The 26,751-nt window shown below is 39.1% G+C and overlaps 3 protein-coding genes across 5 annotated transcripts in view; all 3 read right to left on the bottom strand.

Moving 5' to 3' along the window:
* The window catches only part of LOC115771442, a 30,275-nt gene that overhangs the window by 1,643 nt on the left and 1,881 nt on the right, over nucleotides 1-26,751 (bottom strand). The window contains exons 1-5 of one of the 3 annotated variants that reach the window (XM_030717151.1): nucleotides 4,524-4,737; nucleotides 2,891-2,960; nucleotides 1,287-1,398; nucleotides 988-1,118; nucleotides 29-178 (exon numbers count right to left, since the gene is read on the bottom strand). In XM_030717151.1, the coding sequence (XP_030573011.1) occupies nucleotides 29-178; nucleotides 988-1,118; nucleotides 1,287-1,398; nucleotides 2,891-2,942 (445 nt within the window). In that variant the 5' untranslated portion in view covers nucleotides 2,943-2,960; nucleotides 4,524-4,737. Of the gene's footprint in view, nucleotides 1-28; nucleotides 179-472; nucleotides 586-987; nucleotides 1,119-1,286; nucleotides 1,399-2,890; nucleotides 2,961-4,523; nucleotides 4,738-26,751 lie in introns of those variants that run through there. The other 2 variants (XM_030717153.1, XM_030717152.1) reach the window with 2 other exon arrangements.
* Nucleotides 1-26,751, bottom strand: part of LOC115771440 (protein Teyrha-meyrha) — a 79,584-nt gene that overhangs the window by 51,002 nt on the left and 1,831 nt on the right. The window lies entirely within an intron of this gene.
* Nucleotides 9,534-18,121, bottom strand: LOC115771441. The gene is made up of 4 exons (XM_030717150.1): nucleotides 17,086-18,121; nucleotides 15,568-15,734; nucleotides 15,233-15,482; nucleotides 9,534-10,988 (listed from the first exon to the last, which is right to left on the bottom strand). Exons 1-4 carry the CDS (start codon nucleotides 17,138-17,140, stop codon nucleotides 9,841-9,843), a joined length of 1,620 nt encoding a protein of 539 aa, XP_030573010.1. The 5' UTR covers nucleotides 17,141-18,121; the 3' UTR covers nucleotides 9,534-9,840.

Raw genomic sequence — 26,751 nt, 5'->3', positions numbered from 1 at the left:
CTGGGCATGCACTATTATTGTCACTTACAGCAGGCGTTCTCATCGGACTCATCCTTGCAGTCGGACTTGCCGTTGCAGAAGAGCTCCTTGTCCAGGCACTCGCCATCGCCGCAGGAGAGCTTGCCATCGGGACAGATGGGCTCATCTGTCTTTAATATGGGCTGCGCCTTGCGGGGCTCTAGAGAAGTGGGTGAAGAATTCCTATGTTAGATTTTGGCGCAGGACTTTGATTTTGTTGTGGCGTGTTAGTGACAATAAATGTCTAAATTTTGAAGTGAGAAGTATACACGTGATTGTGAGGGAGGTTAGGATTGTTGTTTGTTTTTTTTTTTTTTGTTGTTCTTCTTGTTCCAAAGTTCACTATATCTATATATATATATACATCTGTCCAAGTGCTATGTACAAATGTGTTTTTTGTTTTGTTTTTGTTTTTGTTTTTATTTGCTGGCTTGCAAACAATCGGGACACTTACTCTCTTTCTCATCGCAGTTAGTCACCTTGGCCTTCCAGTCGCAGGTCTGCTTAATAACGTCAAAGGCCAGGCCGGAGGGACACTGAATTTCTTTTAGGCCCGACCTAGTACATCTAAAAAATAAAGTTGTTTTTGTTGACACTTTTCGTTGTTTTTTTTTTCAGTTTTTCCTAATCTAATTTTATTTTGCTAGCTAACAGAACTTTGGCACTTTCTTTTCGAGGAGGGTTTGGCGGAGCTTGGATTTGGGTTTGTTTATGTTTAAACAAATGCAATGAGACGAACGTTTGGTTTTAGTTACAGAGAGATACAATGAGCTGTGTGACAAATGCACACACTACACACACACACACACCTGCACATAGAGATAGATAGATATAGATAGAGAGAGATAGACATACAGAACAGAGTGTTAGACATTGTGTAGGAGAGTTTTGGGTGGCACAGAGTCGAGCTCTTCGAAGTATACTTTTGGGCTCTCGGCTCAATGCCTGGCACGGACACACCCCACTTACTTTGATCGATATCGCAATTCTTTACATTCGTCTTCCAATCGCACAGCTGACGCAACACATCGAACGCCAAGCCGCCGGCACAGCGGATCGGTGCCAAGCGATTGCTGCCATCTTCTCCGGCACTGTCGCACCTTTAGTTTCATTTTTTTTTATTTCGTTTTTGTATTTTTTTTTTTTGGAGTAAGTGCAATAAAATTGATGTTGATGTGAAAACAAAACAAAATCCCCAAAATTATCATTATCTTCAAAGACTGCATAACAAGAAGTTTCAGTCTAAGAATCTTTGCTTAAATGCTTACCTGTAAACTTCACGGCAATCGCCCTCCGTATCTAAACGGAAATATTCATCAGCGGGACGATCCGCGCACACTTCTTCAACATCTACGCCCTCGAGCTTGTCCTGATGTTGGGCTAAAAGAAGGAGCAATAAAAAAAAATTAATTTCCCAATTGTATTTTTATGCTTGTATAATGAATCACTTAAATTATTAAATGTTTACACTTTTGTTAGATAAGTTTTTTTAATTCAAAAAATATAAAAAATAATTTTTATTTCATTATTTTATTTTATATAAAAATTCCTTTATTGCTTTCAATACATTTATGTTCCTTTCTTTAAAAATATTTATCTTCCTTTTAATTTTTTTGTATTTATATATATTCTTGAGTAATATCCGATTGCGTTAAAGACTTTTTTTATTTTTTAATAATGTGGGCTAAAGTAACAAAGACTTTCTATGAAGGCTCTCAAAGAATTTTTGGGATTTTTTTTTTACTTTTTCATATAAAATATACTTTGGAAATTGATAAAATTATTTATGTTTATTTTTATGTACTTATAAAATTGCAATAAAAAATAACTGTTCCGCTCTATAGTTAAGTGTAATTTTGCTTTTAAAGCTTTCTTGGCAAACAATTGTTGGTTGTTAATGTTTTTGGTACTCGTTATATTGTCATTATTTAATTATGCGCATAATTAGTGCTAATCGACAGCTCCAGGCAATTATGGCCTGTTCGCACTTGTTTATTTTTTTTTAATAATTAATTTTTAAGCGGCCCCAGCGGGCAACAGCAGACCAACGCTTAACCGGTTTAGTCTAAACGACTTCTAAAAGCAAAACAACTCTCGTTTTTGTTACGTTTTCTACTTTTTGTATACATCTATCTATCATCTCGCCGAGTCGGCAAGCGCAAACGAAAGGGCAAGTGAAATTGCGATTGCCCGAAGTGTAAGTGAGAGACGTCTGCTAATGGAGCCTGTTGTTTACATGGTAAGGTGTAGCTGCTGCTGCTGCTGCTGTCGCCAAACTGGTTTGTGTATTGGCTAATGGCTGTTGTTGTTGTTGTTGTAGCAGCAGGCGAAACACGTTTGCAGTTTAACTTAAAAGGTATTGCATAAACAACTTGGGAGTTGTCGCCTCCAAAAATAAAAAAAAACGGAACCAAACGCGTTCGTATCAAAAGTTGCCTATGCTAATTTTTTTATGGCCAGCTCCGGCTTCACTTTGGTCTCTTGCCACAGTTTCTTTTTCCTATTTTTTTATTTAAGGAAATTGTTCAACTTGCAGCAGCGCTGGATCGATTGATCGAACCATTAACTATTGCATGTTGCCAATAATTCATAACAGCTTTGACACCTTGCTATATTTTTCAAGTTTATTTACCTTGGGCAACGACTTCTCTTTCATTGATTTCTTCTTGTATATCTTTTTGTTTTGCTAATTTTGCGCATAAAGAAACACAAATATTTATTCGCTGCTTATTCAGCTGGTAAAGGTCAAGTGGGCCGCCTGTCAACGTGGCCAACTCCAAGTCTAGCTTATAACTACTTACTTATGTATGCATGATTATAAAAAGAATAAAAAAAAAATAAAATATACGCTCGGATTGCTTTTGGTACTTACCAGCTGCACAGCAGAACAGCAAAAAGGTCACAATTGGCCACCAACGCGCCATGTTCGGAACCAGCGCTGGCTGCAAATCGAAGAAATCGAACAAAACTTTAAATTAGCAAAAAACCACACTTCAGATGATCACTTTTAATATATATTTATATTTATATATATATATATGTGTAGGTATTTTATGGAGGGACAGAGGTATGCATCTGTCTGCTCGTATGTACTGGAAACTTTTAAATTACTTTTAGCGCTCAGCAAATGTTGACGTTGGACAGAGGTAGGCGAGTGAACAGAGGGCACTCTTCCAATACACAGCCACGCTTACACTAGGTGTTGTCCAGCAGCAACGAGTTCTATTTATTAAGCCGTGGTGTGTGCGCCATTTTGGGCTGTGTGGTGAGTTTCGAGCTAACGACGGCGCCGGCGCAACGCAGTGCAAAGCTTTTTTGAGGGGTAAACACAGTTTGAGGCTTTGTGTGGATTCCATTTCGAAAATGCCAAGGCGGCTTAAGCTTTGCCTTTGTCTCTCTGTGTGTGTGTGCGTGTGTGTGCGCGAAGGTATGCGCCAGTTTGAAGAAAGGTTAATTAGCTTGGGCGCAGGTGTGAGCCGCATTTGGTGTGTGTGGGTGCCCGGCCGTGTCTGGAGCTGCACCTCGCCTCGCATTTACACCTTTCCAAAGCTGCCAGGTGGGCAGTACTGTTCCGCCAATCCCGCTGGACTGCCAACTCAGCTGCATAAATCAAATCTTCAAACATCAATCATTTAATGACCCTGAAATTGCGTCTTTGGCTCTTTATTATCTTATGATTCTACGAAGACATGACATCTCGATTTCGTAACTGTCGTTATACTCTGTTCGCGCAAGTGAAAAGGGCATGCTCGGCTACATATTGGCATGGAATCCTATAAAAGTGGTTTGAGATTTTCTCTTTCTTATTATCTTCAACATAAGCCTCATGATAATTCTATTATGATAATTCTCTTCTGCATCTTGCATATTCTTGCCTATCTGCACTGCCCTTGTTATCAAGGGAACAGAGCATCTGCCAGTCGACAGTAAGGTTCTCCGTGGCTTTTCTTTGTGTGGTACCTTTTGAACGTGTTTCTTTACACGATTTGTTGATGCCGCTTGTTTAGTTACTTTTTATTTTCACCTACGCTCGTGCGGCATGGCAAGTGGTTAGACATTGTCACACCATCTGCATTTAAACGGCTCGCTTGAGCCGCTTTGCCAGTGAATTGGCCATTCCGCTCACAGCACGTACATTAAATTCTTGTTAACGTGGCTAAGACGGCAGAAAAAAAGGTTAATAAACCTCCTGGCGACTCCTCCTTCCAGTCGCTTCCAGCACCGAGTGGCAACACTTTAACTGTCGCTGACTCACACGCGTTAAATTTACCTTTTAAGATTTTTGTTTGGTTTGTTTTTAATTTTCTTTGGCAGTATCGCGAAATCTTAATTAATGGCAAATTGATTATGCGCTTGTTCAATTTTGCAGTCCCCTTTAGTTATGTAAAGATATGCAGGCGTACAAAACAGACAGACAGACAGACAGACGGACGGACAGACAGACAGACAGACGGACAGACGGTCTGACAAACAGACGGAGCAAAAAGGGCTGCATACCAACTTACCTGGCTGGAACCAGCCTGTTATTCAATAAGTTAAGAGCTCGTACGAGATGATGATGACACGATGATATGTGCTCCGTCCCTCCATCCGTTTGTCCGTTCCTCCGGCTGGATGCATGCGCAAAACGCGAAGCATGTTTGCGGATATGAAACTGTTGTGGGCATGTTGAGATTGGCATAAATAGGGAATTTTCGAATTATGTAATACAAGGTTCATTGCCATAATTAAGCACAATAAAAGTTAATGGAAGTGGGTTCTAAAAATAAACACAGCTTAATTATGTGTTACATTTATTTTACAAGCTGAGAAGTGTATTTAACTTTTTGTTAACTCCTAAAAATATCAGTATTAGTCAATTCCATTAAGTTGATAGAGCTTTAAGCATCTTAATTGGCATTGAATCATTAAAATTGTATTTTGAAATGCCATGTAATAGTTAAAGTATGTCTCTTTGGGAACTATACACATAAGTCCTTAATCTTTTGTCAAAACTAGAGGTTTGCAAAGCCAAATTATTTCAAATTAACTTCTATCTAATTTGAAAATATATATTATAAATAGCTCTATAATATTGTAAACTTTTTATAGGTATTTAGACATTGCCTATAGCTTTAAATACTATTTATACTAGCTGTACTCAAAATGAAAATATATAATATTATTGAACATAGGCTTATGATCATTTCCCCTATACGATCTCTTACTTCCATTTGATCAGACCTCAGAGTCCAATTCTTTTTTTTAAATACAATTAGTAATACAAAATATCTGTGTTCAAAATAAATATTTGTGCCCAATATTTATGTCTTTAAAAAGTGGCAAAATATTTTGGATTCTGCTCAAATATACTTTTAGCAGTCAACAAATATTTGATTCAATTTTGACTTGCAAATCTTAAGATAACAAAGATATGAACAGCACATCGATCGACTGTTCTGAGTGACAAATTAATTACTTAACAAATTATTTGCAGGCTACTTTGAATGTGAAAGATGTTGAGAGAAAAACAGAGTTATTTTTTCTACTCATTTATTCTTTTTTTATGAATATTATATATTTTTGTAATTGTACCAGAACTTTTCCGCAGTTACAAATCAGTTTTGTTCAGCTGAAACAACACTTGATATTTTTCTGAACAGCTTTCCTTTTGTACAGTCTGTAAACGGACTTGTCACAGGTTTGATCTAGAAAAGAATGGCAATATATACAATATATATAAGTGTACGTACATGGTTGCCCAGTTATTTCCTGAACTTGAAAACACGTTTGTCTTGTACTAGAACATGGCAGCATAAAGTCGAATTAACGCTAAGTGCTGCAGACAACATGGCGTATGCGTGATTTTTTTTGCTGGAGAATTCTTGAAATTGCGGTTCATTACAATTGCATTTTAATTGCCGTAGTCAATTAACGGGTCGTACGTCAGTGAAGGGTGCGACAGCTGCGATCCGATCTTAAGACAGATATATATATATATATATATTCCAAGTGCTATATGTGCGTGTTTGTCTGTGCAGAAGATGCCACAAAAAAGTTGTTTACCTTCTTTGGCAAATGTTGATTGCAGTTTTTTTTTTCGCTTTTGATAGTTACAATTAATTTTAGTTGGCAACGGTTTTTACACTTTGGTGATATAATCGCCCGCATATTCGAGCATGCTGATTATTATTATTACCTTTTTTTAATCAACTGTTAAACTGGTTTTTCAATTAGAGTGAAAATGTTGATGATGGCACCTCAAGCGTTCGACGGCATTGAAATTCATTTTTTTTTTCGACGAGTGAAAACCTTTTTTTTTTTTGTATGGATTTACATAATTTGAACAGCCAAGATTGCCCCCAATCTTCGCATATGTGATTTGTATTTGAGTATTATGGCATGGTAGACAATTGCAAGCGATTTGAGTTAATTTTTATTTAGGCGAAAAGTTAGCAACTTACAGAGCTTGTTTTAAATTTAAATATTTGGTTTTTATTGAACTGTGGCCCTGACAAATCCTTCGTTTAATCAACGCAAGTTAATTTCGTACTAATTAAAGCAAATTACAAATTTAGTTGCAGCAGCAAGAAACGCTAACAAAGATCATCAAGCAAATCAAGAGAAAAAGAGAAATTGGCTTAAAGAAAACTGTACAAAAACGGAATTGTTAATGAAGGAAATGCTCGACGAGCGCTTCGAGCTCAAGATGAGCCTGGTTTACAGGTAAACAGTAAACTGTAAACTGTGGACTCTAAAAGAAATGCATAACCGTAAAAAACACAGACACACACACGCACACACACACAAACACACACCAGTTGCATAAGTGTTAGCTCCCTTTCACCCCGGAGCTCTCCCCAAATCTATCCCAGACCAAAGCAAAGCGAGCGGATCGCAGAGATTGCTTTTAATTTATGGCAAGTGGGGAGCACTGAAGGCCCTATGGCCACGGCAACGGGGTTTCTTTTTCGATGTTCAATATTGAAATGCGAGTCGTATTTAAATATGTTTATTTTTCAATTTCCATTTGCTGATCATTTGTGCATCTGCTCAGCTTGCTTTTTATCTACCCGTTCCCCTTAATTATGCAATCAGTGAACTTTTCAAATCACCTGTCAATATACCAATTGTCAACTCTGGTTTCCGATTTTGAATATTGTTTTTTTTTTGTCTTTAACGGATTTTATATGTATAGCATTCAAATCGAGGCTTAACACACTCTGATTCCGTTTCTTGGAAACGTGTCTGGCCACATGGAAATCCAGTTAACTGGATACATATGCCTGGCATATGACATACGTGTGTCTACTTGATGACCGGTTGACCAGCTCGAGGCTCTGTCCCCGAAGTAGGAAGCATATTCGAGAATTTGTGTGCCGAGTCGCTGTCAAGACAAGGGCGCCTCTACGTCAATTGGAGGCGGCGTTGTGCACAGTGATTGAAAACCTATGCCAATGCATTGAATATTGATTTATGAGTTGCTTGGACAAAAGCTTAATTTATTTTTGCTTCTCTGATTGATACATATGCGCATAATTTTGTAAATTAAAACAATTTGAATAAATATTTATAACTGAATTTTGTTGTTTTAAAAAAATAAGCTATTTGGTCATTATCAATATATCTAGCATTGACACATAAGCTTTACGTTTTGACTAGTTTTCGAGCAGTTATACAACACTTTGGCCCACTGTGCGTTCGCTTTTCATGCACGATTTATGCAAAGCGTCCACTTTACAACTAGTTCACCTTAGCAAGAGTAAAAGTTTGCAAACACACACACACACACGTGCGAATACGTGACGTATTCACATCAACACTATTTTCAACCACTGTAATGCAGATGCATTGCATGGTATAGCCCACTGTGCGATTACAAATTGAATAAGCATATCAAGAGCATGCCTTCTGCAGCCAAGCTCAAATAATGTCAACAATATAACAATTTATATGCTTACGTATATAGTGACATATTCATAACTGATAAAAAATCACGCCAGTGAAACAAAGTCTTTTTATTTTCAAACGGATAACTACGCTATCTTTTTTTTTTTAAACCGTAGTTATAAGGTTTATAATAAAAAGACTTTATTTCAGGAGCATATATTTTGATCAGTCATGAATATGTTACTATATATATGTTTACATATATGTGAATATGAACGCATCGTATCTCTTGGAAACTCGTTTTCGCTGGCTATTACGTCTATTGAATATGTAACGATTGTAATGGCAAATATTCTGCCACACAGGTCTTATAGCTCTATGGAAATTATATGCTTTCTTTTATTTGATGCTTAAGATTTGTAGCAGCAGCTACTAAATATCTGAGTACTGAAGGCTAGATTAAACCATGCCGCAAATTACTCAGCTTTTCAGACGACATCTTTTTCAATCACCTTGGCTGGTGATAAAACTTATGCATGCATCAAAATTGACATATAAAATGTATATTATATATGAAATCAACCGCATGAAATTGTATTTATTTATTGAGCCAATTTTGCGGTGCGGAGTACAAAAAAAAATGTGTAAGCCATATAAATTTGCATGGACACGCATATAACTTTGGTATTTCCAAGACAGAGTCGAAATTCGCAATGCTTGAAATTAATTATCGACGACTGTGTGATTTGTTATGATTGCGCAAAGCGCCAACGGGGGCTGTCCAAAGATTCCCTATATGAATTAAGAACCTGTTGCCGGAGACCACTTCACAATCGGTGCCATGAGAGCCGGCACTCACTTTGCGTGCATACAAATTAATTGACAAGAAAACCCGAGAAAAAACATAATACGAGGATTGTTAATAAGCTTAAATTTTGCATTATAATAAATTCATATGCTGCCCAGCAATATGCATATAAATATATATGCTAAGTATGCCTAATTCTAGACCGGTTGCTTCGCTTTAAAATTGATATAAAACCAGTCTAGGAAACACTCGAAATACTAATAAAATCAATAGAAGAAAAAAAAAACTGAAATTTACATATGAAACTGAAATCGAAACTGAAAACCGAAATCAAAAACGCGTTTTGTTATTCAAATTTTTTTGTTGTTTTTGGTTTTGTTGGGATAATACAAAACTGGTTAGTAAGTCAGTGGGTAGCGCACACAAATTGGGTTGATTGTTGGCTATACTGGTAGTTGGATATATGTATATATAGTGGTTGGGCCGACTTGCGTCTGTTGCCAGGTAGAAGAGAGACTGTTGCTAAACTCATCTTGTGCATTATAATAGCATTTTTATGGCTGCCGCTGCTGCTCAAGATTAGCATCACAATAATCAAAATGATGAAATATACTTTTCATTTAATTCGTTTTTAAGTTTGTTGTTTTGTTGCTTTTTTTTCGTTTTAGTTTTTTTTTTCGATTTACTTTATTTTTTATTAGGTATTTTTTAAATATACACATACAAATTAACGTAAAACTACAAAAATGAGTATATAAAAACACAAGTTTTGTTTTGTTTGCTGTTTGTTGTTTTTGTTGTTGTTGTTGTTGTGTTGTGTTGTCTTTTTGTCAATTTTGTTGTTCTTTTTGTTTCTTTTCATTGTTTTGTTTTGTTTTTTGTTTTTTTTTTTTTTTCAATAACGTAACACAGCAGACTTAGCCGAGCGCGTTTTTGTAGCGTTTTAAACGCGACACAGTCAAAATAAAGAGTACAATATAAAAGAAGTCTTGAGTATATTGAAATAATAAAAGTCGAGTTGTTTGTAGGTGACTGTAGGAATTTGGATTGGGGCTGCTTGGATGCGGATGCGAACGCACTCTTTCTCTCTTTCGCTCTCTCACAATCGAGCTCTCTCTCTCTCTCTTACTCTCTCACACGCTGACTTAGAAGAAACCATCGCCAGTGGGATCGTTGACCCATGGGTAGTTGTTGGGGCATCTGACGCAGGTCTGCAGGTTGATGGTCTCCCCGGGAACCTCCTTGGAGGTCAGCTTGCAGGTATTTGGCACCCAGCAGGCTTGCCTGCCCTCAACCACACACCTCTCCCTCCAGGGCTCGAAGTTCTTGACCTCGCTGATGGTGCGTGGATTTTGCATCCACTGTATCACCTGTGTCATGGTCACAAAGTACACATCATTGTGATTGGCCAGGATCTCATCGATCCAGTAGAGGAATGCGTCCAGGAACTCGGGATTGTTCTTCAGCCAGGCGGCATGGAAGTACAAACCAAGCGGTGCACGATTCTGATCGTAATGGCGATCGAAATTGTGATTCAGGAAATTGTAGAACTGATCGCCAGTCAGGATATTTGAGCAGGAGTCCACCATGGCACAGCCAGGCAGATATTCATCATTGGCAGGATCCTCACGACGATCCAACTCATTCATCACCATCTCCCACACGGCATGCGATCTCGTGGGGCAGCTCTGCAGATTGCCATGACAGCGATGGGGCATGCGGAAGTACATGGTATATGGCCACAATGGTGGGTTCGACAGCGGAGCTGTAATGGTCGAGTCGTAGAGGAAGGCCTGCTCCTCCATCATGGTGAACTGATTGTTGCCGCCGACACGCAGATATGGCGCACGCACACCCACAACCGAATTGTCCGTAATATTCGCATATTTCTCAATGATAATCCTCATGCCGGCCATTTCCTTGGCCCAGTCATCGACCGTCGCGTTCGACCAGAAACGCTCCTCATCGTTGTGCGTGATCGAGTGCACAGCAATCTCGTGACCCTTACGCGATGTCTCCTGCACCGCGGAGTAGTTGGTGTACTTGTGGGAGACGAAGTATGTGGCCTTGATGTCGCAGCCATTGGGATTCTTGCGACCCTTGAAGATCTCCTTGTACAGCTCAATGTTGTTGTTGTTGATCGCATCATCGAACGTTATCGTGATCATCATGGGCACATCCTTGGCTGGCAAATCGCCGGGTATCGAGGTGCCATCCTCCGAGCAGAAGCAATCGGGCAGCACGCAGACGGCAGGGTCGCAGGGTGGCGCGCGATTGGGATCGTTATCGATATCTATAAATGAATCAAAAATCCGAACATAAAGACAAAGATCAAATAAAATGCTTTGCACGGCGAATGAAATTTATCATATAAACAGTATTAAATACCCAATAATTTTATTCTTTATTAGTTAAAATGCGTTATTACAACATGTAAACTAAAGCTGTTAAGGAAAGGCTGTAAATAGCTACTTAACATAAAATATAAATATTGATAACAGCTCTCTGTTAACTCCTAGCCTATGCCTTCAAGCGGAAAACATTGTTGACTTCTGATAGTATTAATAAGGGTTCCTTGCTTTCGTAAGCAGTTCAAGGGAATTGGGAAATCTCTTAAAAAATCACACGACCGGCCTAGATATTAAGAAATTCCACATTTTTTTGGGCTTATACAATTTAATTACATATATTGTTTTGTGTATTTTTTCTCAGCGCACTTGGGTCTTGGCTAATCATTTATATTCTGTACGGGGCGTTTCAGTAAAGTTCAATCAACTTTATGGAAAATGATTTCAAGCAATTAGCTAACTGTACATGGGCGGCAGCCGGTTCAATGAACTACGTCGGGCCTGGAAAACCAATCACAAATCAGCCGGGTGTCGGGAAAACCGCCGTCGCCAAAACGCAAAGTGAATGGAAAATGTCTGCACAATTTCAGTATCTCATATATATATATTTTTATTATTATTTTGAATCTATATTTTTCTGTGTGTGCTTTTTTTTTTGTTGAAGCCAAGTCTTCGTCAATCAAGCGAAGAGCTCGACTTGGCAACTGCTTTGGCATGCAGCCAACGTTCACCTGGGCCAGGGCAGAGGGCCTCAATGTTTAATCTATGCGGCGCTGTCTTCGACTTTCGGTCAGCCTCAGTACACGCCCACGTGTTTGCCATTCATTAGCGGCCATATGCAAATTATACATACACTACTTGCCAGCGTCATTTGTAAGCCTTGCACTTGCATAGAGCATTGGGCATGAAGCATGGTGCTTGGAGCTACGCTCGGAGCAGTAGCTCATCATCATAAATCAGCTGCGAAAGTTTGCAGTAAAAGAAACTCTTTGACGTAATTTTTTGTTGCTTTGGCACTTGCCGAAGTGAAATGCCAACGAGACACGCAAAGGCCAAGCAAATAAAATAATAACAAATAAAAAAGAAAACACTTTTGTTTCTTTCCTTCGTTTTTCTCGTCAGGTTTTTTCTTTTCGAATCAGTTTTTGCAAGTAGGTCGCACCCGGCTTTTGTCTCCGCCTGACCTTTTATCACTCCGCCTGTCTCTCTCTCTCTCTCTCTTTTCCTCTCTACCCCTCTCTCTTTCACTCTGCTGGCACACACACTACTGCCTGCCAGCTGTTGGCATTTCTTGTTGCCAATTATCTGTCGTTATAGCCAAGTGTTATGTCATCGAGCATCGAACCGGTTGTGCAGCTCAGCCTCTGAATATTCCCTGGCATTTAAGCGACTTTAGGGTTTGTCTTTAGTTTGCATGCCATTTCTTTGTCCGCCCCTCGTTTCGCTCAGATATTTGTGCCATTGTTTATGGATAACAGCAAGCTAAATGTGAGCTGGCTTTACATTTCGTTCAAGAGGATGTGCACAGGCCCAGGCCGATTTCGCGATAAAGTCGGCCAAGTGGCATATGGAATTACAAGTAAACAATCACGGATCTTATTGTGTTGAATTAAGAAATTCAAAAAAGACTTTGACTGCCATGAAACAGTTAAGAGAATCTTGAGATTACATTCACATTCCTTCGAATAACCAGTTTTTTGCAGAATTTGTGTTATCTGATTACAATTATTCCATTCTTTTTCAGTAAAAAAGGGGAAACGTTTAAGAATCTCGCGCAAATAAGAAAACAGAACAGAAAATTTAAACATTATATCGCAGTGTATAACGATTGAGGAAAGAAACATGTGCTTACTTTCTATATTTTCGGTTTCTAGCGAGTTTAGAAAAACGTTTAAGATTGTCGCGCAAAGAAAAAGACAAAAAAGGGGAATTAGAATAATCAGGGAATAAATCTGTAATCTAAAATTTTAATTCTATCTTACATTTTTAATAGGCAAGAAGAAGACAGAAATAGTAGAAGACAAACTTTATATCTCACTTAAAATCTCAAAATCTTTATAAATCTATATAAAAATCTTCATTTCAGCAACTCTTTTAGTAAATCGTTTAAGATGGTAGCCCTAAGCAGATTATTAAAAAAAGGAAAATGAAAGCGTTTGAAAAGACTGTATAATTGTATTTAGCTTAGCTTTGTAATTATTTAACAAACATATCGTTTATCATACTTTTGTATATTTGGTTTCTGCAATGTTTTCTTTATCGTAAATACTGCTAAGCTATTTTCCGGGGCTATCTATGCGTAACAGTCGTCGCTTCACACACCTAATTGCCTTCGCTTCGACGCTTTGCTGCACATTTTTGTTGATATATGGATTTATAATCGCAGCCAACTCTAGATGGTTGCCATTTAAATTGGCTCATACTGTGGCTTCCTTATTGCCTTCGAGGCGAGCAGCGCGCAAGTGCCTGCATTATTCAATTTCAATTTTAAATTCAATTGTTTACAAATTAATGGCTCGCTGAGCACTTGCAATGTTGCCGCCATCGCCAACGGCTGTGAAACGTGCCAATTTTCGCATTAGCCAAGACACGATCTGCCATCTATGAGCTGCGATCTATGGCGGAGGTCTTAGAATTGAACGGCCGTAGCTCTGGCAATGGCCATTTATTTCTTGACTATTGTTTGGCATTTGATTTGCTCATTAATGCACATTTATATGCGGGCGCGTCTTGAGAAATGTCGGCATCGTGTTTTGCAAATTATTAATGTAAACCCATTGAAGAAAAAAATCATAAAAAAGAAGCGAAATGAAAACAAAATCAAAGCAAAAGGTAAGCAAGACTCCACTTTGTTGTTATTTAAAATTAGTTGCGGTTTTTTACGCTGGCTGCTATTTTAAAGAAATAATAAATAAATAAATAACAAGTTGCTGGCTCTTTTGTTGCTGCTGCTTTTTTTTTCTTCAGCTTTGTGATTGTTGTTGTTGTTGTTGTTGGTTAGTCGGCTTTTTGCAATTGCTAAAAATACAGCGTTTTAAGCCGATTATGTAAGCCTAATTTACACATGAATCGAACGGGCTTTGAAACGCCTTTCGGTAGCTCGGCCCCATGCCGAGAGCGCCGAAGTGGGCAACAACGGGTTAGATATACGTACATTTGCTTTGGTTTTATTTCTTTTAAGTCCAAGGTTAAAATTAATTATTGATTTATTTAACATTTAGATGTTGCATGCGAGATGTGTGTGACTTAAGCATGGCCTAACCACCCGGTCCACTCAAAAATTTATATATGTATAATGAATGGTGCAAAATGCACGACCCAACCCCGTTTTGTGTCTTGTGTGTTGGATCAATGATGAGATCAGCTCAAAGTTCGTTTCTTTTCACACTTGACATTTTCCACCCAAAAGAAGAAGACGAAGAAGGCATAGGAAACACGTATTTATAAGAAATAAGCCAAAACGAAATCTGGCGGCATTTTATGGGCTCACGATCGCTCCCTCTGAAGGGCTTTACGAAACCGGTCTATACCTGGTGCAATACCTGCATTGCACGTAGGCGGCAGCCCCCGCCCGCCAGCTCCCTCACAGACACTTGTCTGTTGCATAGTGTTTTTCTTGAAAGATTTTCAGAGTGGTTCCACAGACCGAACAGCTCCAAAAGTAATGTTAAATGCCGTCGACCGGTTTTAAGGTGCGACTCTGACTGGGCCAGGCTTAAATCCACTGAGCAGCTCAAAGAAATTGACGCGCCACACAAATGTAAGCCACTAGAAATGTTTTTTTTTTTTTCTTATTTCTTGTTTTTATCTTGCCCGTTGATGGGGTAATATCGGATTTGAAGCCAATCCTATGTAATGCTGGCAGCTTATGTCTCGAGTCTTGCTGAATCATTCAACTCAAACCTTATGTGGCACCGGCATTACACACACTTATTAACCATTAAGCTCTCCAAGTCCTACTTATGATATTATTTTAAAAAGAACTGGTATTTATTTCGCATTATTTTCTGACTGAGCTCTGTTTTGCGTACTCTCTTCAGTTCTACTTATATGCTCCTTTCACTCTCTGTTGGTATTTTCCTCTGATTGTTTCTTGTCTTTTTTATCTTTAATCTCGGATTGATCTATCGATCTATTTATATTTTCACTTTTTAGCTAGTGTTTCTCTCCATGCCAATTTTGTACTTACCGCAAGTGTTCTCATCGGAACCATCTGAGCAATCCTTCTCGCCGTTACAGAAAAGGCCGCGCTCAATGCAGTTGCCATCACCGCAGGCGAGGAAACCATCCTGGCAGAGCGGCTCGTCTGTGTGCAGCAGAGGCTTCACACGGCGCTCCTTGTTCTTGCTCTTGCAGTTCTTCACCGACTCCTTCCAGTCACAGGTCTGCTTCTCAATATCGAAGTACAGACCGGCTGGGCAACGAATGGCTTGCAGGCCCTGTAAATCATCAGAGCAGAAGCGGCGCAAAGCATGTTAGTTGTATGAAGTCCGGAGAGCTGGGCGAGTTAGATAGGGAACCTACCGATGAGGTGCACTGAATGACATCGCGACAGTTGTCACCTTCGCCAGCCACCAAACGGAACCATTCGCCGGCATCTTTGTCCTTGCACAGCTCCTTCTCGAAAGACTCTTCCTTCTTGGGCTCCTCGGTTGTGGCCTGACGCTTAACGCGCACTTCTTCGGCATTGACTGCAATCGGGCAATTAGAAATTAATTAAGAAAAATTACGAAGAAAACCACCGAAATGAAAACACAAGCAAAAGAAAAAAAAGGCTTTCAAAAGGGCAAAGGTGGAGTGAAAAATTAATTGAAAGACAAAACAAAAATTTGATGTAATTTACTGAAGCTTCGAAATCTTTCAATTATTTTCGGATTATTGTTTATTATTTTCACTGCAAATTTAAATAATTTGCAATATTCCGAATTTTGTTTTGAATTAAATTTAGGAAAGGAATTTTCTAAAAAGTAGCCCAAAACTTGGCTATTTTCTTTGATTAATGTTATTTCAAAACCGGAAGAATTTCGGCTTTGGATTCGGTATGGCAAATGTGGGTTGGTTTTATGTCGTATGGCTGGCACTTCCTGTTATACATATATATAAACCAAAATACAAAAAAAAAATAAAAAAGAAATCGGTATAGACATAGACATATGTAGATGCAGGCCGGGGACTAACGGCATGTCGTCTAGCTGGTTGTGTCTCTTGGGGCTTGGGGTTGGCCAAAACACGTTTGCCATTATGAAATACGATGTCACCAATACCAATGCAAAGAACTCACGGCACGGGCAGACTCCATGAGCCCAGGCCAAAAATAACAAATTATGTATAATAATAACAGCAACAAAATAATATATACAAATACTTGTTGCGCTCGGCTATAACTTTGACATTTCGCAGTCACAGTTGGCAACAGTGAAAGAAACAGTTGCCATATTTGCATAACTGTTAACGGTTAATTGACAGTCGAACGGGCAAAGCTGCAGGGCAAATTACACACAACAACATACTTGGGTACATGAATTGCATGTACTTTATCACACATATTGATCGATGGCCTGTCAGAGTCAACAAATGCATTCCACAAATGTCGAATGTCAAACTCGACTCGATTCGAATCGAAGTAACATTTATTTTTTTCTTCAGCTCAACTGAATGCTGTTTTAATGTTGAATCTCAGGATCTGTGGACCCTACAGAAATGAAAGTTGTTTTGCAAGTGCAGCAACTAGTTGTTGTTGTTGTTGTTGTTGTCGTTGTTATTGTGGCCAAGCAATTGTCTACGCGTCCTTTTTTTGCATAATCAAGGTTACAAACAGGCTGCGACTTTAATTTAGTCAGCTTTCAGTTTTTATATTTTGAAGGCCAGCTTTTAATTTTTTTGTTTAATTGATTGACAACTTCCGCTGCAGCAATGCAAATTACCCAGACAGAGCAATTAAAACAGGCCCACACTATAACTAAGCATTTTTTAATATATGTACTTAAAAGCATATTTTGTGTTTTCATTTTTTTTCTATTTCAATGAAAATGTTGTGCTTACCTGCGCCAATGGCCGCCAAAGCCAAAACGGCAAAAACAACAAAGAGTTTTGCCATTTTGTAGAGTTAAAAAACACACGCACAGTTTCTATGATATGCCAGCAGCAGTTTCTATTATTTTTTGTATTTTCACTATGTTAAAAAACACTCGAGTTGAGATCAGCTTTGAGCAGCGGCAGTAGTTTTGTCCTTCCGTTCGCTATCAAAGCTCCATTTACACTGTTTGCTACGTTGTCGCGCACAATTTCTCGAAGCTGACGCCAAAGCCCAAAACCAACTCAAATTTGCTTCTTTTATTACACGCGACGACGTCGGACGCCTCTCTTGCTGCTGCTGCTGCTGCTGTCGATCTGCAGCTGCTGGCGCTGTGGTGAGTTTTGGAAAGCGTTCGCAGCTAAACACAAGCACTGACAACGGCAGGGGCGGCAACACGATCCACACTCGTGAGCTTTTTAACGGCTTTGGTTGCTCGGTCGGTTGCACAAGTGCCGTTCAAAATACGCTCGTGACTTGACTGTCGCCCAGAAAGAGAGAAGTGCGGCACGTACGCGACACTCTTTTATATGCAAAATGGCAGCCGTTGCTTGTATTGGTTGGGGCTGGTGCCTGTTGGTGTCTGCTCCGTGGTGAGTAACAGCTGCAGCACACCTCTGTGGACTGCAAGTGTGTGGACAGCATTCGCTATTGTCGCTGCTGCTGCCCACTTGCTGCTGCAAATTGAATTCTTGGCCTTATGTCTGAAGCTTTGAGCGCTTCGTTGGCAATTTCCAGAAACTCATATCTGGGCGTATCCTCATTAAAATAAGTATGCTCACATACGTTCACACATATCGAACAACTCGAATTAACAGTAACTTTTGGGCTGTATACCCTAGCGATAATACGACCGATATTCAATATAAATATATTCAATATAAAAAAGCACACTTGTCACATTTCGGACAGTTACTAACTGGCCTTATTTACATTATGTAACCGATCGTCCCTGGGCCATATTATAAATATTTCATATAAAAATTTGACAATACTTGAAGTATAGGAAGAAAATTAATAATAATGATAATGATATAATAATTATAATACTAATAATATAATAATACTCATAATTATATTGATAATCTTACTAATAAAAATAACAATAATATTAATAATAATAATAATAATCCCTGATATTTATAAGTTATGTTTAATACATTTAAAAAAGTTCGCGTTTAATTATTCAATCAGTTGGGACCTGTTTCTTATTTTTAATAACATTTTAGAGCATCAAATTAGAGCAATAAAATGTTGAATGTCATTATCCACTTCTACCCGTTCTGCAGGCTACCATAACTGTTTTATAATAAATTATTCAATTAAATTACCCGCATAAAATGCCACTTTATAGTTCCCCCCAAATCGTGTTATATGTATATTATTATTTTTATATTATTATAATACAAAATAATTTTAAAAATGTGTATTAATAAAAATTCTAATTGGAATGAAAATTGTTAAATAATATCATCTATATTTAAGACATTTCTCTGCCAAGTAGCAGAAAACATGTGTTTCTTTTAATTTGTTAAATAAAAATAAGAGCCCAAGGTTATGGAATTATATTATCTAAGCCAACTTCTATCTCTCCCTCTCCCTCTCTCTCCCTCTCCCTCTCTCTCTCTCTCCCTCTCTCTCTCCCTCTCTCTCTCTCTCTCTCTCTCTCTCTCTCTCTCTCTCTCTCTCTCTCTCACTCTCTCTCTCTCTCTCTCTCACTCTCTGGACTATCAAAATCCTTCAGTTTCAGTCATAACGAAAAAATGACAGTTTAAAATCGAAAATTTCTATTTGTAATGAAGTTAAAGCAACTTATTGCTGCATTTTTTTTTTCATATTGAAAAAACAATTAATTACTTCAATGACAAGCAAATCGAATCCAAAGAATATCGTTTAGTAAGACTGTTTGGGTGCTTGTCGCCTTGCCAATGGCAGCATTTCTTTGAATGTGGCTAACTATCGTGTCTGGCATCTTGGCGTTCCAATTTAAATCCGTTTTTTTGTCGCTGCGACGACCTTGGTCAGTTTAAAGCCAAATTAAAAACAATAATGGCCCATAGACGGCGGTTGCTAAATGACGGTGGGGCGTCGAAAGGCGTGACGAACTGCCAACGTCGTCGCTTCAACTTTAAAGTGTGCCAAAGTGTGTTTTTTTGGTTGTGCTGCTTGTCATTCGCATAAGACTAGAGACCTTTTTGAGCTGTCATTGTCTATTTCGAGTCGCATAGTTTTTTTTCTATTTTTTTGTGCCACACTTGACATTTGCGAAGAGGAGCAAAAAGACAGCCAACACGTTGTTGACTAGCGCTTGGATTTACATATAAAATTAAATATCGCATAGATATTTGGCTGCCCGGTTTCCGCTTCGCCAAATCACACTTGACGAAATTTACGTCAATTGTGGAACCAGTTTTCGATTTTCATTTAAATGTGATAAACTGTTTCAACAGAACTCCTACAAAATCATTAATTTCATTAAATTCAGGCGAATAGCCGCATGCAAAATTGCAGCACTTAAAATAACTTGAATCTAAAGCATTTAACACTAAATTGCTCCTTGGGGCACTTTTGACCATTTATCATGCGGTTTGAGCTCGTGTTTAAGCTAAATATATTCGTATATTCGTATATTTATTAAGCAAAGTGCTATTCCGTACCAGGATGTTTTGTTGTCTTAAGCTGTTAGTCTTGCGGTCTGTTGCTTTGTCTCAAAAAACCGCAAATCGATAGTGTAAATATTTTATGTATTAAATATATGCACCATAAACACTTTATATAGTATTTCTTACCCAGACTGACAACTGCTTGTAAACTGGGTGAATTGTTAATGAACACTTTGTCCACAATGTGCATAAAATTTTTGCATAACCCTTAAGAGACTTAATTAAAAGCAGGTTATCCATCCCGATAATATGAATAAGTAGCTGTTTGCATCATCGCAGACATTCAATAAACTTCAACTGCATTAAGTATACGCATATGCGATTTGCTAACTTTAAGCTGAACAAGCTCTAGAATTTTTGCTGTTGAAAAAATATATATAAATTATATCGAAGAAAAATAACACTTGGTACCATAAAAACTTAATGTCTAGCCTTTAAAATCTCTCAGGTTTGTTGAATATCGCTTAAATATATAATATATGTAACATTTAGAAGCATTTAAACGACCACTTTTAAATATAAAAAAAAAAATGCTCTGTTAATGTTGGCCTCGAAAAGATTTAAAAAGCCTTAATGGATTACCAATTTAAATGACTTAACAATAAGTTACACGAAAGCTTAGCTTAACTCGATTTAAATACGCTAGGTGGAGCTAACTGTCAAAGCTCCCTTGTCCGCAGTTATGGCTTAAATTAAAGACAAAAAGTACTCGAAATCATATTTTATACAATTTGTTGTACTCCAACTGCTCATGCAAAATGTAGCTGTATCTCCGGCATGAATTTATTGTTCCTTGGCAACACCCAAAGAGGCCACATTCAATTATATTGCAATTATTTTCCAATTATAGACTTTTTGTTGCGAAAACTGAAAAGTTGAAAAGTTTTGCCTGCCACCTTGTCCTTGGCTAAGTATTAAAACATAAAATTTGATGGCCTAGCAAATTTATATATTTTCGTACTTTCCTACTTACCCACAAGAACTCGAACATATATAACGTAAATGTATACAAGTATTTTATTTAGTGCCAGCTGAGCGAAGCGGACAAATTGCTCCGATGACCTTATGTGTGCATAAATATTTCAGCCGCTTTGGCTTTGGCTTTTGCTTTAGCTAGTTGCCAGTTTCAAGAGCAAGGCAGAGTCCTTGATGTAGCAGAAAACTATTTGCAAACTGTAAGGACAAAAGCCAGCATGCAATAAAAGCTTCCCCCTCGGCCCCACTGTATCACAGCCTGGGCGGCACCTAAGCGCCGCTGTGGTGGTCAACAGGTTGAGGGTAAACTATTTTATTTTTTCCCCGTTTGCAGCGAGCTTTTTTGCTTCTTTTTAGTAGCCATGAAAATTCAATTAACAGCACAGGCGCTAATTGATGGCGCATTGCAAAGCTTTCCACTTGTTGAGAAAACCAATTGAATTGGCTCGGCCTCACGTGCTGCGCCGAGCAAAAACGAAAGCTCAAGCTCAGCACGTGCCGTGTGTGGCAAAAGCACAACAAATACGGCCACAAATACAAGTACAAACACAAGCACGAGCTCCTCGCCAGCGGCGAGCCTTACACGAGCACGCACTTGAATTTCAACTGGCGACAACAGTTTGTTGCTTAGCCTGCACGCCAACGGACGTCCACAGCACAGAGCCGATGCAGAGAAAGTAACGGTTGTTTCTGTTTCCGTTTCCGTTTCAGTTCAGTTTTCCCATTTTCGTCTGCCGCTTTGCCAGCTCTTTAAGCAACGGTCAGTCGCGGAGCGTGACGGGAACGCGACGGGCAAGACACAAGTCGCAGTCAGAAGGATTAAAAAAAAAAGTAAAACAAAAAAACGAAGTAACAACAAAACAGGGAAAACAAGGAAAACAACAACAACAGTGAATACAAAATGGAGTTTCTGAGAATTTTAGTTGCGTGAAGTGAAGTTAAATAAAGTAAAGCGAAGTAGTAAATATTTTAATGCCCAAAAATGCACCCTAAAAATCTGGCAAAGGGGCACAGGGAGAGCGGGAGATTCGAAATGGAAGCTAGGGAATTATAAGTGTCTGAAATTAGAAAAGTCGAGAGATTAAAATAGGAATTACTCATAAGCGTGGCCGCTTGAATTTTACGCACTGAAGAACAATTTGAAAAAGTTTCAAATATTTCTGAAATCTAAATTTGAAACATAATAAATTGCGCTCATAAACTTTTGATTTCAAACGGGACCTTCAGAGCCTAGAATTATATGCAAATTAGAATCACCTTCAAGCCGAAACATTATAGTTTTTATGGAACACGAAACTGCTTGCGAGAAACAAAGTTAGGGCTGTAAGGTTTAGGTCTTGCCAAAGTGCTGCGTTCTCCCAGCGGTTGGGTAAACAAACAGTTAAAACGTGACTTTAGCCAGGCCGTGTTGAGACCTAAATAGGCTTCTTTGGCTTCACACAGGAAGCAGGTGCAAACAGGGCAGAGTCCCCACACAACTGGCTAAAGCGTATTACCAATTGCTAAGTGGTCGACTAGTAAGCAGGCAGTGACAGTCACCAGCTGAGACATGTAATCAACGGGACCATCAGCCATTTTTGGGGTTCGTTTATCGTGACTAAGTTAAAGCTCATATAAGGGCACAAGGTCAGCGCTGAACTGACCTGCGGCTAGTTGAATAAGGTCTACTTTTAGGCCGTCCAAAAAAGTTGCTTTAGTCGTGGCTTAAGGGCAAGTTGCAGCCAAACATGGAATATGTAAAAAAGAAGTTCTTCCAACTTTAAAGAAGCTGTAAATTTTGTGCTGGTGGAAACATTCTTACGGAAAAGTTTGTTAAACGTAGTCAAGAGAAGACTTACCCAACATAAAAAGTAAAGATTTTATGATGAAAACTGAGATAATGAAAAGCAACGCTGTGATTGGGCAATATATGATCGAAGTATCAAATGCTTAAGAAACGTTTCGATATAAATTCAGAATAATATCGCTTTCTGTGTCTTGATAGATAGATATATAGATATATATATATAGATAGATGTAGCTTTGGCACGAGTTAACTTCAAGCTCCAACTTACAATTTATGAAATGAGCTATTCGCAGGACTATAAAAATAGAGAACATATTCGCGTGATGTATTTCAGTCTATGGCCGTACGCGCTTTAAGCGTATAGCCGAGGGATACTTTGTGCTTGTGAACCAAGGCTATATGCATTTCAAATGGGCAACACTCTCGCAACAATGAAGGCAAAAGTAAACAAAAGGGGCGTGTCCAAAATAGTAACAACAACAGTGGAAACACAGCAACAAAAGAGACCCCGCTCCCCCCACAAAAAAAAAAAAAAGGAACGCAATTGTCGCATGCGCCACTGGGCTGGGCCGTAGCGGGGCCTAGGCAGAGGCAGGCATGCAGGCCAACAGACCGTGTACATGACGTCATAAAGCATATTAAATGAGTTAACACGAGAGCTGCACTGCATACTTTCAGGCATGTGAGCTGATGTTGCTGCCGCTGTTGCTGCCGTAGCTGGCAAATGGCGACACTGAAAAGCCATTAACAAACGCCGCGGGGGCCGGGTGGTTGGGTTAGTCAAGCTGATAATGAGAATGCTGAGAGGTAACAATTAAATGGACGTATGTGGCTCCCCAGCGCACTTAAACTCTTGCTATATCTCCCTTCCGCTCTCTCTCTCTCTCTCCCGCTCTCTCTCGCTCTCTCTCTGTCGCATAATGAAATTGAAATATTAAATATTCATCTAATGCAAGAGAAATCAAATCATCTTTTGCGTTCCATATAAAATGTTCAACAAAAGAGCAATTTATCAGCATCCCAGAAGTATGCTACAGAATGTGTGAACAACAACAACAACGACTAAAAAGCAACAACTGTAATAACAAGAAAAGCACACGCGTGTAATTTGTCAAACGGCAGACACAGGCACACACACTTCACACACACACACCTACGGATAAAACCGTGTCAGGTGCGCGCGCGTGCCTGTGCGTGCGTCTAAAAACGCGCGCGCTTTTTAACGCTTGCACTTAAATAATGTATCCGGACACAGGATTTAACCGTGTAACCTGTTAAATGGGTAAGTAGATAAACTGGCATCCTACTAACCCTGGCACTGGCAATCAGAGCAAATAATTAGAGTGTACCCAAAAAAAAACCTAATAAGCCAATCAGTATTATCGAGTTGGCAAGCTAAGCGAGCACGCATGTGTGTGTGTGTGCGGGGTTTATGGAGTCTGAAGAGCACGTGTAGCTTATAAAATATGCAAAGCAATACATATTTTAACAGCTACATACACACTGCACAACCAAAAAGTAAAAGAAGTAGGAGACGCGAGAGCAACGCATACGCGACTTTGTAAAAGCCTGCGGCCAGCACTTTTATCTTTGCCTGTGTGTGACAGCATGTGTGTGTGTGTGTGCGTGTGTGTGTTTGTTGGCGAGTGCTGCATACCTTTTTGGCGCATTTTTCATAACAAGGTTTATGTGTGCGTATGCGAAAGATTTACCGTAAAGGAAAGCGGTATGGGCCCTGCCCAGTTTTGGGTTGGGCTTTTTGCTTGACCTGATTCAGCAGCAATGACAGGCAATATTCTAACGAAACGATAAAAATAAGGTCTACCGAGGCATCGCACACTAAGTGCCGAAATGTGAGACGAACTACATGACAGACAGCTACGCTGAAATGCTTTTAAATAAAAAACAAATGCTTAAAGGTAAACAAAATGCTCATACACTAAAAAGTTGAAATAAGCAGATGCGACAAACTAAAAAACAACATCATATTACGCTTTGCAATTTACTTTGATAAGCCAGGCTTTCTTGGAATTCAACTGAAATAATTGAAATATAAAAAAGAAACCCTCTTGCAAAGAGCATTTCAACAGACTGTGACAATTTAGTAAATTCTGCTTACAAGCTTTATTACAGAATTATAAAGCACAGAAACAGGTGAATTTTAGCCAGCATAATTTGCTGTGTTACATTCTCCTTAAGACTCCAATTATGATTTTTTCATGAATATTATGAACTCTTGTTAAACAGGACTACGTGGCTTGCTATGTATCTAGTCAAAATAATACGCAGCAATATTTGAATAAAATATGCTGTTGTTATTCAACCAAGTCTGTGCCACAAAAATAACTGCAACAAAATCCTCAACGAAATTCCAACAAAACCGTAGGCGCAAAAATAGCAGCCGAAAAATGTTTTAGTGTTTGTTGTTTTTGTACTAAGGCAGTAATTAAAAGCAAATCCATATTCATTTCGTGCCTTGCGCGTCTCCCCTAAATGCCATAGACGCAGACCGCGCACCTAAGTATGCTACAAAAAAGCAAAAAAAATGGAAGACCGAAAAAGTGTATACAACAGAAGCAGAACTGCAAAAGACTGGTAAAAGGTGAAAAGCAGGTGCACAGTGTATCGCATGCCGTTGTATGCGAAGGCGCACGTGTGCGTGTGTGTGAGTGAGTGTATATGCATGTGTGCTCCTGCCAGGACAGAAAGGACAACGCTGCCTGAGCAGCAGATAAGCCACCAGCTCACTGACTGTTTGCCTGGCTGTCTTTTATGTGTGTGCCTGCCTGCATGTTTGCTTAGCCGCGAAATGGAGAATGGGTCGATGTCAGCGTTGGGAATGCCCGGGGCTCGGGGTCGCCGGTCTTGGTCTTGGTCCTGGTCTCTGGCTATGTCGGCCTATTTACGGGCCTTCGCTTTGCATGTTGCAAACAATTTGCTGCCATCGCGGCGAGCTCGGCTGCCAGGCAGGACTATGTCGCGGTCGCCTTTTTCCTGCCATTTAGTGCCACAACAGCAAAATGTTCGTGCGACTAATTTGTGAAAAAAATCAACAGCAACAGCAGCAACAACAATAACAATAACAGCAACTGGCACGAGACGTTAAAATCAACGGTCCGTGGGCCATTAAAACGGGGCCAACAAAATGCGCAGCTCGCTTGTTGTTAATGAGAAATAAACAGAAAAAAAATATATTGGCTGCAACAACAACTGTGACAGCAATAACAACAACATGCGTATATGTACGTGCATATACATGTGTGGGTGTGTGTACGTGTGTGTATGTGTGTGTGCGCGTGTGTGTGTAGCGTCACTTCAAAAGCCAAAGGGATAAAATTGCGGTAATCGCCAGCACAAAGCTAATAAAAAATTGTAAAATATTCAACAATTGAAAAAGCTTTTAAAGATCCCATAATCCCTGCGCTACGTTCTCCACTTCCATAAGCTGACATATGGAACGCATTGTAAGCCGCCTCCACAATTGGCGCCAGCCACTGAAAAGTATGCTACACACATTTGCCCAGAAGAAATCACACTTTGGTTTTGCTTTTGTGCGTGGGAAACGCCACAAATAAAATGTGTACAGGATGTGGAAAAGGAAAGATCAACTTTCTGTGGGCGCAAGTTATGCGATATCCATATAAAAGCGAAGCGGACTTGAGGCATTGTATTGCCAAGCAATACTTCAGACAAGCTGTGCATAAAATCTTTTAAGCTGTTTATCATAAATCAACATATACATATATTTGGCACAAGTGTAAGGGAACAAACACTGAACACATTTACATAGGACTTACTTGAATGTCAACTCAATATGTTATTTATTGGCCACGGATACAATGTAAAAGAAATGGAGCGGAGTTTTAATTTTAATGAAATATAATTTAGTTCCTCATATTAAAGTGTTTCTTTAGCAACTCTAAAGACTCTAAATTTACCCAAAACAAAGATGTTTTGTTTTCTCTTTTGAGTGAATATGCTGAGGGACCAGATTATGGCTGCGGAGAAAATCAGCCATAAGCCGAATTTGCTGACATGGCCAATTGTATTTCGGGTATTCAATGTCACACACGTGCCTCTTTCAACAGATATTCCTTTGTCTGCCATGCGTCCTTCGACAGATAAAACCCATACACAAAGGCTAAGAAGCTTTTACGCTTATAAATAGCCAACACTTGAAGCGTTGCTCCCTAATAGATAAGCAAGGCCAT

Source organism: Drosophila novamexicana, unplaced genomic scaffold (genome assembly GCF_003285875.2).
Source record: "Drosophila novamexicana strain 15010-1031.04,08,12 unplaced genomic scaffold, DnovRS2.1 tig00000072-arrow-arrow-pilon, whole genome shotgun sequence".
Lineage (NCBI taxonomy): Eukaryota > Metazoa > Arthropoda > Insecta > Diptera > Drosophilidae > Drosophila > Drosophila novamexicana.
The sequence above is the reverse complement of the archived record's forward strand: the minus strand, read 5'-3'. Positions and strand labels throughout refer to the sequence as shown.

Coding starts and splice junctions, on each gene's coding strand:
- LOC115771441 (XM_030717150.1), bottom strand. CDS start 17,140: ATGGCAAAACTCTTTGTTGTTTTTGCCGTTTTGGCTTTGGCGGCCATT. Junction 15,735..17,085: donor TTTGGCGGCCATTGGCGCAG/GTAAGCACAACA, acceptor GCCCGATTGCAG/TCAATGCCGAAGAAGTGCGC. Junction 15,483..15,567: donor TCATTCAGTGCACCTCATCG/GTAGGTTCCCTA, acceptor GATGATTTACAG/GGCCTGCAAGCCATTCGTTG.